The 13,223-nt window shown below is 46.6% G+C and overlaps 1 protein-coding gene across 2 annotated transcripts in view; it reads right to left on the bottom strand.

The window, feature by feature from the left end:
- Positions 1-4,570, bottom strand: part of TMEM135 (transmembrane protein 135) — a 342,691-nt gene extending 338,121 nt beyond the window's left edge. The window contains exon 1 of one of the 2 annotated variants that reach the window (XM_033948492.1): positions 4,071-4,570. In XM_033948492.1, coding sequence (XP_033804383.1) covers positions 4,071-4,394 — 324 coding nt within the window. In that variant the 5' untranslated portion in view covers positions 4,395-4,570. The remainder of the gene's footprint in view (positions 1-4,070) is intronic. The other variant, XM_033948491.1, reaches the window with a different exon arrangement.
- Positions 4,571-13,223: the final 8,653 nt, after the last annotated feature.

Raw genomic sequence — 13,223 nt, 5'->3', positions numbered from 1 at the left:
ATAACCTCCTGTGGAAGAGCATTCCAGGCGTTCACCACTCGCTGCGTAAAGCAGAACCTCCTGACATTTGTCCTGGACTTGTCCCCCCTTAGCTTTAAACCATGTCCTCTTGTCCGTGTCACGTTGGACAGTGTAAATAATTTGTTTTTCTGCTCTATTTTATCGATGTCTTTCAGTATTTTGAACGTCTCTATCATGTCCCCTCGCAGCCTCCTCTTCTCAAGGGAGAACAGTCCTAGTTTCTTGAGTCGTTCCTCATATTCCAAGTTCTCCATACCTCTTATTAGCTTCGTTGCTCGTCTCTGCACCCTCTCCAGCAGTTTTATATCCCTCTTTAGTTTGGGAGACCAATGTTGGACACAGTATTCCAAGTGTGGTCTGACCATTGCTCTATAAAGCGGCATTATGACTTTCTCCGATCTGCTCATGATTCCTTTCTTTATCATTCCTAACATTCTGTTCGCTTTCTTTGCCGCTGCCGCACATTGTGCCGACGGCTTCAGGGTCCTATCTATCAGTACACCCAGGTCCCTTTCTTGTTCGCTCTTACCCAGAGTTGCTCCTGACATTCTATACTCGTGTTCCTTATTCTTACTGCCTAAATGCATTACTTTGCATTTCTCCACGTTGAACTTCATCTGCCATTGCTCTGCCCATTTCTCTAACTGATACAAGTCGCTCTGGAGTTCTTCGCTATCTTTCTGCGTTCTGATTGTCCGGCATAGCTTTGTGTCGTCTGCAAACTTAATGATCTCACTGGATATTCCGTCTTCAAGGTCATTGATATAAATGTTAAATAGGATCGGCCCAAGTACCGAGCCCTGGGGCACACCACTAGTCACTTTCTCCCAGTCTGAGAACTTCCCATTTATGCCCACTCTCTGCTTCCTGTTTTCCAGCCATTTGCCTATCCACCTGTGTATATCTCCCTCTATTCCATGGCATTGTAGTTTCCTGAGAAGTCTTTCATGCGGAACTTTGTCGAATGCCTTCTGGAAGTCCAAATATATTATGTCCACCGGCATTCCACTATCAATTTGCTTGTTCACGGTCTCAAAAAATTGAAGCAAATTCGTTAAACATGATTTCCCTTTCCTGAACCCATGTTGACTGGGTTTCAGCAATTCGTGTATATCTAAGTGCCGGACTATGCTATCCTTGATCAGTGCTTCAACCATCTTTCCAGGGACAGACGTAAGGCTCACAGGTCTGTAGTTGCCCGGTTCTCCTCTTGATCCCTTTTTGAAAATTGGCGTGACGTTCGCTATCTTCCAGTCATCTGGTATCTGTCCAGTTCTGATTGTCAGATTGGCGAGTTTTTGCAATAACTCTCCGATTTCAACCTTCAATTCCTTTAAGACTCTCGGGTGAATTCCATCCTATTACAGTTTTCTGAAATTAATTAAGACCACTTTGTTCAATAAGTTTATTACTTAAAGAGAGTTATTATTGACATTCTATTTTATAAATATTTATATTTTTTACTGTATTATTGTATTTCACTGATTGTCCAGCTCTTTTTAGTGTAAACCGCCTAGAACTTTTGGTTATGGCGGTATAAAAGAATAGAGTTATTATTATTCTACTTCAGGGTTGGGCGGTATAAAAGAATAGAGTTATTATTATTCTACTTCAGGGTTGTCAAACGCAATCACATAAGGGGCCAAAATCTAAAACAGGCTAAGTCGCGTGCCAAATTTTTTATTAAGATACTTAGGGGTCCTTTTATCAAGGTACACTAAATGCGCACCTTAATAAAAGGACCTCTTTGTCTTAGTAGAAGTATATGGTTACATCATCAGTGATGTGGCAGAGGGAATGCCCCGGTGGGAGAAGGCCGCGAAACAGCCTGTTTAGAGTGCTGCCAACGCTACTCTGTGGAGGGAGGTAATAGGTCTCGCGGAGGGTCAGCGGGGTTCGGAGGGGGAGGGAGAGATGGAAGCATCAGAAGGGGTTCAGCTGCGTGGTGGGGGCAGAGGCGGGGGGAAGCGCTGCTGCCGGCGAATCCAGGGACTAGGGCTTATTTTTGGGGTAGGGCTTACATTAAGACGTACAAAAATCATGCTAGGGCTTATTTTCAGGGTAGATCTTATTTTCGGGGAAACACAGTAATAGCCAGTATGAAGGGCTTAGCTTGGTTTCTGTGCACAAGTTTCCATGCTATTATAGCCACCCTACTGTAATTTTCTTTTTCTTTTTTTTCTTGACCAAGGGCATTTCATGGGTGGAGAATGAACGTGATAGTATTAACCAGCTCAGCAAAAAAAAAAAAAAAAAAAAACAACAGAACTAAAAAACCATAAACCAGGAACAATCAACAAAAAGTGGGAAAAATGTCTGGGAGAGACAATCAAACCAATATACTACATATAATGATAAAATATCCAAAATGTGGTTTATTGGGAGAGGGGCCTCATCCCTGTGCATCGCATGTGATGCCTAGGGAGGGGCTTAAGATCCTGATTGGCTCAGGGTTATATTGTATGCCTATTTAGTGTCTGATTCTTTGCAGGTAATGAAAGAGTTCTCCTGTTGCCCTAATTAAAATAACTGACAATAAATTAAGTCTATCAGTAAAGAAATGAGCTAGGGGATGGACGGAATGGAGACTAAGCCAGACGTTGCTCTACCTTCCAGAAACTATCTCTAGCAGAAGGGTCAAGCTTACAAAACTGTAGAACTATAAAAGGTTACACTTCTCCCTCCGTATTCGCGGTTTCAGCATTCACGTTTTCGATTATTCACGGTTTTTAGCTTGCTGGCTCCTCCCCCCAAATTACATCAACTTGCATAGAGAAATCATTGATTCCAAGCATTTACAGAGAAAATTGCTGATTCCCAGCACTTTCTTCATCGTGTTTTGCCTCTCCTTCAGGAACAGGCCAGATCTCCCACCATGTTATTTGCGGTTTCACCATATTCACAATGTTGTTTAATAGAAAACAGCGAATAACATATGAAAAAGTTATTTGCGGTTGTTAATCCCCTATCACAGCGAATACAGAGGGAGAAGTGTATTATCCTATGGAGACTAGCTAAGTAAATTTTACACCTTTAAGATCTAAACTGTCTATAGAAGGGAACCTACACTTGAGCTTTTCTCTCCAAACCTATCAAAGCTCAGAGCAAAATAGTGTATTATACTTCTTCGCCACCCCATGTCATCAGTCACGCAGCAGAGGGCAGGCCCTGGCGGGGCAGGCCAAAAACAGCCTGTTCACAGCGCTGCCTCTACAGGCCGCCACCGAATCTGCGGCGTTGGAGACGGCATGTATACAACCGAAGGTCAGTGTGGAGATAACTGAAATTCTCTCTTTCACTGGAAGCCAAAACATTTGGAGGTCTAAAACAATCATACGTTGAATAATTTCAGGCACAATCTTTCCCCTGTACAATCTTTATATTTGGGTACCTACGAAAAACCAGGTGAAGTTTTTCACAGTACAATTTGATACTTTCTGCTAGAAAGAAATCACTAACCCCCCTTTTAGAAAACTGTGTTAGCGGTTATCAGCGCAAACTGGCACGCTGAATGCTCTGTGCTACTCCCAACGCTCATAGTTACTTAAATCTCTTATGACTCAAACTTGCAGGTTTTTAATACTTTCCTAGTAAGATAACCACCTGGCTTCAGATCTAAAAAGCTAAGTAAGTAAACTGAATCCTAATTTTTCAACACCTTCTGGGATTTCTAGAAGTGAAAAATATTTCCAAGAGGAGTGAAGAAAAGAGCAGGACACAATGACCTGCCCTTCTTGACCTACAGCTTCACAGAAAGAATGCTGAACAGCTACCTAAGCTTTATGTAAACATTACTTCATTATATACAATTAACTCAACCCAGTCCTGAAATATAAACTGAAAAGCAGAAAGCTAAACAAAGCAGTTCAGTTCCTAGTCATTCCCCCCTCCCTCTCTGGGGGCCATTAAAAGCAGCAACCACCTTTCAAAGAGCTTCTGAAAGGAAAAGTCGCACTTCTGAATGAGGTAGGGGGGGAGGAGATCGGAGACGCGCCCCTCCCCTCACGTCCTTCCCTGTCCTAGCCGTGACCCTTCCCCGGCCCGCTCACCAGGTACAGGGTCCCGTAGATCTTGAAAGCCTCCTCCAGAGCCCCCTGCAAGATGTTGAGGGAGGCGACGGTGCAGGACGGCTGCCAGGTATGGCCGATCTCGTAGCAGCTGTGGGGGATTGACTTGCTGAAGGCCGCCATGTTGGATGGGGGGGAGGGGGAAGGCGGGCGTTCACGAGACGCGGAGGAGACGTCGGAACCGGGGCAAAGGTCGCCGGGGTTACTGTAGGCCAAAGCCCTGGCGCGACTGTGACGGAGTCGCGCGCGCGCGTTCTCGGCCTCGCCGTCAAAGACGGATCTGTCCGAGCGACTGGCGTCGAGCATGCTGTGAGCGTCGGGGGAAGCCCAGTAACGATGATGATCGGTGGGGTGGGGGAGAGAGAGACAGCGGCTCTAACCTAGGGTTACCGTATGGCTCCAGACAAAGGAGGACGGATTGAGACATCCGGGTTTTACTTCCATTGCTCTCAATGGAAGTAAAACCCGGGTGTCTCAATCTGCTCTATGTGGAAGTAAAACCCGGGTGTCTCAATCTGCTCTCAGTGGAAGTAAAACCCGGGTGTCTCAATCTGCTCTATGTGGAAGTGAAACCCGGGTGTCTCAATCTGCTCTATGTGGAAGTAAAACCCGGGTGTCTCAATCTGCTCTCGGTGGAAGTAAAACCCGGATGTCTCAATCTGCTCTCGGTAGAAGTGAAACCCGGATGTCTCAATCTGCTCTCGGTAGAAGTGAAACCCGGATGTCTCAATCTGCTCTCGGTGGAAGTGAAACCCGGATGTCTCAATCTGCTCTCGGTGGAAGTGAAACCCGGATGTCTCAATCTGATCTCGGTGGAAGTAAAACCGGGATGTCTCAATCTGCTCTCGGTGGAAGTAAAACCCGGATGTCTCAATCTGCTCTCAGTGGAAGTAAAACCCGGGTGTCTCAATCTGCTCTCAGTGGAAGTAAAACCCGGGTGTCTCAATCTGCTCTCGGTGGAAGTAAAACCCGGGTGTCTCAATCTGCTCTCGGTGGAAGTAAAACCCGGATGTCTCAATCTGCTCTCGGTGGAAGTGAAACCCGGATGTCTCAATCTGCTCTCGGTGGAAGTAAAACCCGGGTGTCTCAATCTGCTCTCGGTGGAAGTAAAACCGGGATGTCTCAATCTGCTCTCGGTGGAAGTAAAACCGGGATGTCTCAATCTGCTCTCGGTGGAAGTAAAACCGGGATGTCTCAATCTGCTCTCGGTGGGAGTAAAACCGGGATGTCTCAATCTGCTCTCGGTGGAAGTAAAACCCGGGTGTCTCAATCTGCTCTCGGTGGAAGTAAAACCCGGGTGTCTCAATCTGCTCTCGGTGGAAGTGAAACCCGGGTGTCTCAATCTGCTCTCGGTGGAAGTGAAACCCGGATGTCTCAATCTGATCTCAGTGGAAGTAAAACTGGGATGTCTCAATCTGCTTTCGGTGGAAGTAAAACCGGGATGTCTCAATCTGCTTTCGGTGGAAGTAAAACCGGGGTGTCTCAATCTGCTCTCGGTGGAAGTAAAACCCAGGTGTCTCAATCTCTCAGTGGAAGTAAAACCCGGGTGTCTCAATCTGCTCTCAAGTGGAAGTAAAACCCGGGTGTCTCAATCTGCTCTCAAGTGGAAGTAAAACCCGGGTGTCTCAATCTGCTCTCAATGGAAGTAAAACCTGGGTGTCTCGATCTGCCTTTCTTACTTTAAATGGAAGTAAAACCCGGATGTCTCAATCTGCTCTCAGTGGAAATAAAACCCGGGTGTCTCAATCTGCTCTAAGTGGAAGTAAAACCCGGATGTCTCAATCTGCTCTCAGTGGAAATAAAACCCGGGTGTCTCAATCTGCTCTCAGTGGAAATAAAACCTGGGTGTCTCAATCTGCTCTCAATGGAAGTAAAACCCGGGTGTCTCAATCTTCCTTCCTTACTTTAAATGGAAGTAAAACCCGGATGACTCAATCTGCTCTCAGTGGAAATAAAACCCGGGTGTCTCAATCTGCTCTAAGTGGAAGTAAAACCCGGATGTCTCAATCTGCTCTCAGTGGAAGTAAAACCCGGGTGTCTCAATCTTCCTTCCTTACTTTAAATGGAAGTAAAACCCGGATGACTCAATCTGCTCTCGGTGGACATAAAACCCAGGTGTCTCAATCTGCTCTCGGTGGAAGTAAAACCCGGGTGTCTCAATCTGCTCTCAGTGGAAGTAAAACCCGGGTGTCTCAATCTGCTCTCAGTGGAAGTAAAACCCGGGTGTCTCAATCTGCTCTCAGTGGAAGTAAAACCCGGGTGTCTCAATCTGCTCTCAGTGGAAGTAAAACCCGGGTGTCTCAATCTGCTCTCAGTGGAAGTAAAACCCGGGTGTCTCAATCTGCTCTCAGTGGAAGTGAAACCGGGATGTCTCAATCTGCTCTCGGTGGAAGTGAAACCGGGATGTCTCAATCTGCTCTCGGTGGAAGTAAAACCCGGGTGTCTCAATCTGCTCTCAGTGGAAGTAAAACCCGGATGTCTCAATCTGCTCTCGGTGGAAGTAAAACCCGGGTGTCTCAATCTGCTCTCGGTGGAAGTAAAACCCGGGTGTCTCAATCTGCTCTCGATGGAAGTAAAACCGGGATGTCTCAATCTGCTTTCGGTGGAAGTAAAACCCGGGTGTCTCAATCTGCTCTCGATGGAAGTAAAACCGGGATGTCTCAATCTGCTTTCGGTGGAAGTAAAACCCGGATGTCTCAATCTGTTCTCGGTGGAAGTAAAACCCGGGTGTCTCAATCTGCTCTCAGTGGAAGTAAAACCCGGGTGTCTCAATCTGCTCTCAGTGGAAGTAAAACCCGGGTGTCTCAATCTGCTCTCAGTGGAAGTAAAACCCGGGTGTCTCAATCTGCTCTCAATGGAAGTAAAACCCGGGTGTCTCGATCTGCCTTTCTTACTTTAAATGGAAGTAAAACCCGGATGTCTCAATCTGCTCTCAGTGGAAATAAAACCCGGGTGTCTCAATCTGCTCTAAATGGAAGTAAAACCCGGATGTCTCAATCTGCTCTCAGTGGAAATAAAACCCGGGTGTCTCAATCTGCTCCAAGTGGAAGTAAAACCCGGATGTCTCAATCTGCTCTCAGTGGAAATAAAACCCGGGTGTCTCAATCTGCTCTTGGTGGAAGTAAAACCCTGGTGTCTCAATCTTCCTTCCTTACTTTAAATGGAAGTAAAACCCGGATGACTCAATCTGCTCTCGGTGGAAATAAAACCCGGGTGTCTCAATCTGCTCTCGGTGGAAGTAAAACCCGGGTGTCTCAATCTATTGTCAATGGAAGTAAAACCAGGTTGTCTCAATCTATTGTCAATGGAAGTAAAACCCGGATGTCTCACTCTGCTCTCAATGGAAGTAAAACCCGGGTGTTTTTTTGTCGAATAGCCTTACTGGGTCAGACTAATGGTCCATCAAGCCCAGTAGCCCGTCTTCACAGTGGCCAATCCAGGTCCCTAATACCTGGCAAAAAACCCCAAAAGCAGCAACATTCCAGCATCTCAAAGAATAGCAAGATTCCAGAACCCCAATGAGAGAAACATTCCAGAGCTGAGATTGTGATGTCATAATGCCTCATTCCACAGTGCCTCAAAGCCAACCTCAGCAGTGATGTTACAAAGGCTTGATTGCCCTATATTTGGCTCACATAAGAATAGCCATACTGGGTCAGACCAATGGTCCATCAAGCCCAGTAGCCCGTTCTCACGGTGGCCAATCCAGGTCACTAGTACCTGGCCAAAACCCAAGGTGTAGCAATATTCCATGCTACCGATCCACTAATCAGCGCATCAGCATTGCCATGCGCTAAACGATTAGCACGTGAGCCCTAGAAAATAGATAGTGGTAAGAGCTCAAGGACCCTCATATGACCACTTTTGAACACAGCTTTAGGAGACCCTGGTGAGCGAGTTAACAGAAGACAAACAGAAACCAGAGCCTGGGACCAACATGATTTGAATAATAAAATGATCAGACAACAAAAGGTAGAAAAAATAATTTTAATTTATAACATTTTATTGAAGGAATCAAACAAGTATACAATAATATAATAGAGAGATATTCTAAACTAAACTAAACCTTGGGTTTATATACCGCACCATCTCCACGAATGCGGAGCTCGGCACGGTTTACAGGAAGAAAGATGAGAGAGGAACTACAGTGGAGAGATTAAAGAGTTAGGTGTAAAGGGGGAAGGTGAGAGGCCTAAGAGGGGGGAAGTGTTACAGTTTTGAGAATAGCCAGGTTTTTAGGTGTTTGTGGAAGAGTTGGAGGGAGCTTGGTTCGGAGAGGGGAGGTGAGGTTATTCCAGATCTCAGTGATTCTAAAGGGGAGGGATGACCCAAGTTTGCCTACATGGGAAATACCTTTTATGGAAGGGAAGGATAGTTTAAAAATTTGGGAGGATCTGGAGGAAGTAGGGGTTGGGGAGTTCCAGGATAGAGGGATAACGGCAGGAAGGATGCCATGTAGGATCAATTCAATACAGTTAGATTCACAATAATAATAGTTCCATACATATTTCTATCATTCCTCCAAAATATATTTCCAAATGACCTAATCCATTACTTTCTACATACCCCCATACAATTTACATTCAAACATTTTATTAAATGAATAAAATAAAAATATTTATAAATTATACAGAATGATTAATTACAAATCCTATATAATAAAACGCTAGCCGCGCATGCGCACTCCAACTTTCGTGTTCTGTATTCCCTGTTCCATGTTCTGTAGGTCCGTGGCCAAGCAGGAGTGCGCATGCACGAGTCCCCAGCTCCTACCTACACTCTCAGCACTGGCCGCCATTGCTGGACTCCCTGCTCTTCGGTAACTCAGTTCTCCCGACGTCTTGCCTCCCCTCCCCCTCCCCCTTCCCATGGTCCTGACTCCAAACCTGCTACACTCGCAGCACTGGCCGCCATTGCGGGACTCCCTGCTCTTCAGTAACTCAGTTCTCCCGACGTCTTGCCGCCCCTCCCCCTTCCCGTGGTCCCGACTCCAAACCTGCCTACTCCAGCAGCCTGCAGTACTCTGCACACGCTGCTTCGGGCCCTTCTACTGCCCTGATTTACTCTGCCATGTCTCTGATGACATTATCAGAGACGCGGCAGAGTAAATCAGGGCAGTAGAAGGCCCCGAAGCAGCGTGTGCAGAGTGCTGCAGCCTGGAGTCGGCAGGTTTGTCGGGACCGGCAGGAAGGAAAGGGAAGGGGGGGCAGCAACGGACTAAAGAAGCTGCCTAGACCGTGAGAAGGGAAAAGGGGGGGAAGGGAAAACACTGCTGCTGCACAGGGAAGAGGTGTGGAGGGAGGGAAATGGAGAGGGAGGGAATGCTGCTGTGGCTGCACAGGGAAGTGGGGGGGAGAGAAATGCTGCTGCATAGGAGGCTGGGAGAGAGACAGACAGATAGAAAGAAAGACAGACAGTGGGAGGAAGGGAGACAGAAAGAAAAGAAGAAAGATACAGGGGCAGGGAGAGACAGAAAGACAGACAGACAAAGGGGGCCAGGGAGAGAGACAGACAGGAAGAAAGATAGCGGGAGGAAGAGAGAGACAGAAATAAAGAAAGACAGGCAGACATATTCTAGCACCCGTTAATGTAACGGGCTTAATGACTAGTAATAAATAATTTATAAATGTTAAAATTCTAATCCATATATTATATAAATTCTATAATTCCATCAAACATTTTATATTAAACCATAGTTCCCCCTATTCATTCCCCCATTTCCTCCCTCCCATCATCAATTCCCCCTCCCCGGATGAAAACTGACAAAAAAATAATAATTTTATTTTCCATTTTGTGATTACAATATGTCAGAGCTGGTGTTAGGCAGCAAGCGTGAGCTAGGACCTAACAGGAAAAGTCTGTTGTTGAGAAAGACATGGGGGAAGCCACTGCTTGCCCTGGATCAGTAGCATGGAATGTTGCTACTCTTTGAGTTTTGGCCAGGTACTAGTGACCTGGATTGGCCACCGTGAGAATGGGCTACTGGGCTTGATGGACCTTTGGTCTGACCCAGTAAGGCTATTCTTATGGACTCAAGGGAAAACCAGTTTAATAAGTCAGATCCTTCCTTTGTCCCCAGGTTTGAAATGTGAGGGGGGAAGGGGGAGGGGGAGGATTTGGGAATGATATGTGTCCCTACTTTTTGTGATACATATTTTATCACTAATGTGGTTACAAAAATTCTTTAGGCTGACTGTGGCTCGCTAGTGGCACTATTACACCTACTTTGACCTTAATGAGAGAGAAATTGGGGTGGGTATGTGAGCACTAAAGGCTTTCAGCCTTGTTTACAAGAAAATGGCAGCAAAATCATGATATTTATTTATTTATTTATTCTTTCGATTTTCTATACCATTCTCCCAGGGGAGCTCAGAACGGTTTACATGAGTTTATTCAGGCACTCAAGCATTTTTCCCTGTCTGTCCCAGCGGGTTCACAATCTACCTAATTTACCTGGGGCAATGGGGGGATTAAGTGACTTGCCCAGGGTCACAAGGAGCAGCGTGGGTTTGAACCCATAGCCCCAGGGTGCTGAGGCTGTATCTTTTAACCACTGCGCCACACACTTGGGGGAGATACCTGGTAGTGGAGGGATTGGATGTGAGCTGAAGTGATGGTACTGGGCATGGTTTGGGGGCATTGGGGGTTTATCTCTTACTGGTTTTGTGCTTACTTTTTTGATTTTGTTCTTTCTTCTCTTTCCAACTTCCTGGGTGCTACGAAGCTCATCAGTGGGATTATATGGATCTTGGGAGTTGTGTGATTCTACATGCTGTTACCAGGGGGGGGAGGGAAGGATAGGGGTGGTAGTTGAGGGATGGGGTTGAAGGGAGCAAGACTCAGGCAACTGGTGTTGGAACCAACAAGGGATCAGGCAATACTGGACCTGATACTTACCAATGGAGAAAGTGTCACAGAGGTCTCGGTGGGCGACACATTGGCCTCCAGTGACCACAACATGGTATGGTTCAATCTCAGGAAAGGTTTCACTAAATCTACCACACTGACCAAGGTCCTCAAATTCAAGGACACAAACTTCAAAGAAATGGGAGACTTCGTTCACCAGGCGCTACAAAGCCAAGCAGAAACCGATAATGTGGAAGAAATGTGGTTGACTTTGAAAGCCACCATACAAGAAGCAACAAACCGCTATGTTAAATCAGTAAGTAAACGGCGAAGGAACAATAAGCCACAATGGTTCTCTGCGGAGATTTCGGACCTCATCAAGGAGAAGAAAAAAGCATTCATCTCTTACAAACAATCAGGGAAACGACTCTAGGGAAGTCTATCTGGCCAAGTCAAAAGCCGTCAAAACAACAGTTAGGGAGGCCAAATTCCACATGGAGGAGTCTCTAGCGAAGAACATCCAGAAAGGAGATAAATCCTTCTTCAGGTATTTCAGTGACAGAAATAAGAACTCAGGAGGTATAGTACGTCTTAGGAAACCAGACGGAGACTATGTAGAAGCTGACTCGGAAAAAGCCCAACTTGTTAAATGAATACTTCTGCTCAGTCTTCACCCGCGAGGCGCCAGGACTCGGCCCTCAGCTACAGACAAGGGTTGACACAGATGACCTGTTTAGTAATTTCGAGTTTACACCCAGCGGTGTCTACTGCAAGCTGTCAAAGCTTAAGGTTAACAAGGCAATGGGGCCTGACAACCTACACCCCAGGGTGCTCAGGGAGTTGTGTGATGTCTTGGCGGAACCGCTATCCACGCTCTTTAATCTCTCCCTTAGTACGGGTAACGTCCCGTTGGACTGGAAGACGGCTAATGTCATTCCACTCCACAAGAAAGGCTCCAAGATGGAGACTGCAAACTACAGACCGGTGATAGTGTGCAAACTAATGGAAACTCTAATCAAACGCCAATTGGATACGATCCTGAACGAGGAGAATCTACGGGATCCCCGTCAACATGCAGGGAGATCCTGCCAATCCAACCTGATCAGCTTCTTTGACTGGGTGACGAGGAAGCTGGATGTTGGGGAGTCCCTGGACATCATATACCTGGACTTCAGAAAAGCATTCGATAGCGTACCACACCGCAGGTTGCTGAGCAAGATGAGTTCTATAGGATTGGGCGACACATTGACGAAATGGGTTGGGAACTGGCTTGGAGGTATGCTTCAGAGGGTAGTGGTGAACAGCACCCTCTTCGAAATGACAGAGGTAATCAGTGGAGTGCCGCAGGGCTCGGTCCTGGGCCCGATCCTATTCAACATCTTTATAAGAGACTTGGCAGAAGGGCTGCGAGGTAAAACAACATTATTCGCCGATGACGCCAAACTAAGCAATGTAGTGGGCAAAAGCACAACAGACATAAATTCAATGTCCGACAACATGATGCACGACCTACTCCTACTGGAGCGCTGGTCTAGGTCCTGGCAACTCAGCTTCAATGCCAAAAAATGCAAAGTCATGCACCTGGGCAGCCAAAATCCATGCAAGACTTACACCCTTAATGGCGAGATCCTAACAAGAACTGAAGCAGAACGAGACTTAGGGGTGATTGTCAGTGAGAACATGAAGACTGCCAATCAAGTAGAGCAAGCTTCATCCAAGGCAAGGCAACTCATAGGTAGCATATGCAGGAGTTTCGTCAGCCGTAAGCCTGAAGTCATTATGCCATTGTATAGATCCATGGTGAGGCTCCACCTGGAATACTGTGTGCAATTCTGGAGGTCGCATTACCGTAAGGATGTGCTGAGACGAGTCGGTTCAGAGAATGGCCACCCGGATGGTCTCGGGACTCAAAGATCTCCCATACGAGGAATGGCTGGATAAGTTGCAGCTGTACTCACTCGAGGAATGCAGAGAGAGGGGTGACACGATCGAGACATTCAAGTATCTCATGGGCCGCATCGAGGTGGAAGAAGATATCTTCTTTTTCAAGGGTCCCGCGGCAACAAGGGGGCATCCGTGGAAAATCAGGGGCGGGAAACTGCACGGGGACACCAGGAAATTCTTTTTCACCGAAAGGGTGGTTGATCGCTGGAATAGTCTTCCACTTCAGGTTATTGAGGCCAGCAGCGTGCCTGATTTTAAGGCCAAATGGGATAGACACGTGGGATCTATTCACAGAGAAAGGTAAGGGAGGGTCATTGGGGTGGGCAGACTAGATGGGCCGTGGCC

The sequence above is a fragment of the Geotrypetes seraphini genome, chromosome 6, assembly GCF_902459505.1.
Source record: "Geotrypetes seraphini chromosome 6, aGeoSer1.1, whole genome shotgun sequence".
Lineage (NCBI taxonomy): Eukaryota > Metazoa > Chordata > Amphibia > Gymnophiona > Dermophiidae > Geotrypetes > Geotrypetes seraphini.
This window is presented reverse-complemented; position numbering and strand designations above follow the sequence as displayed.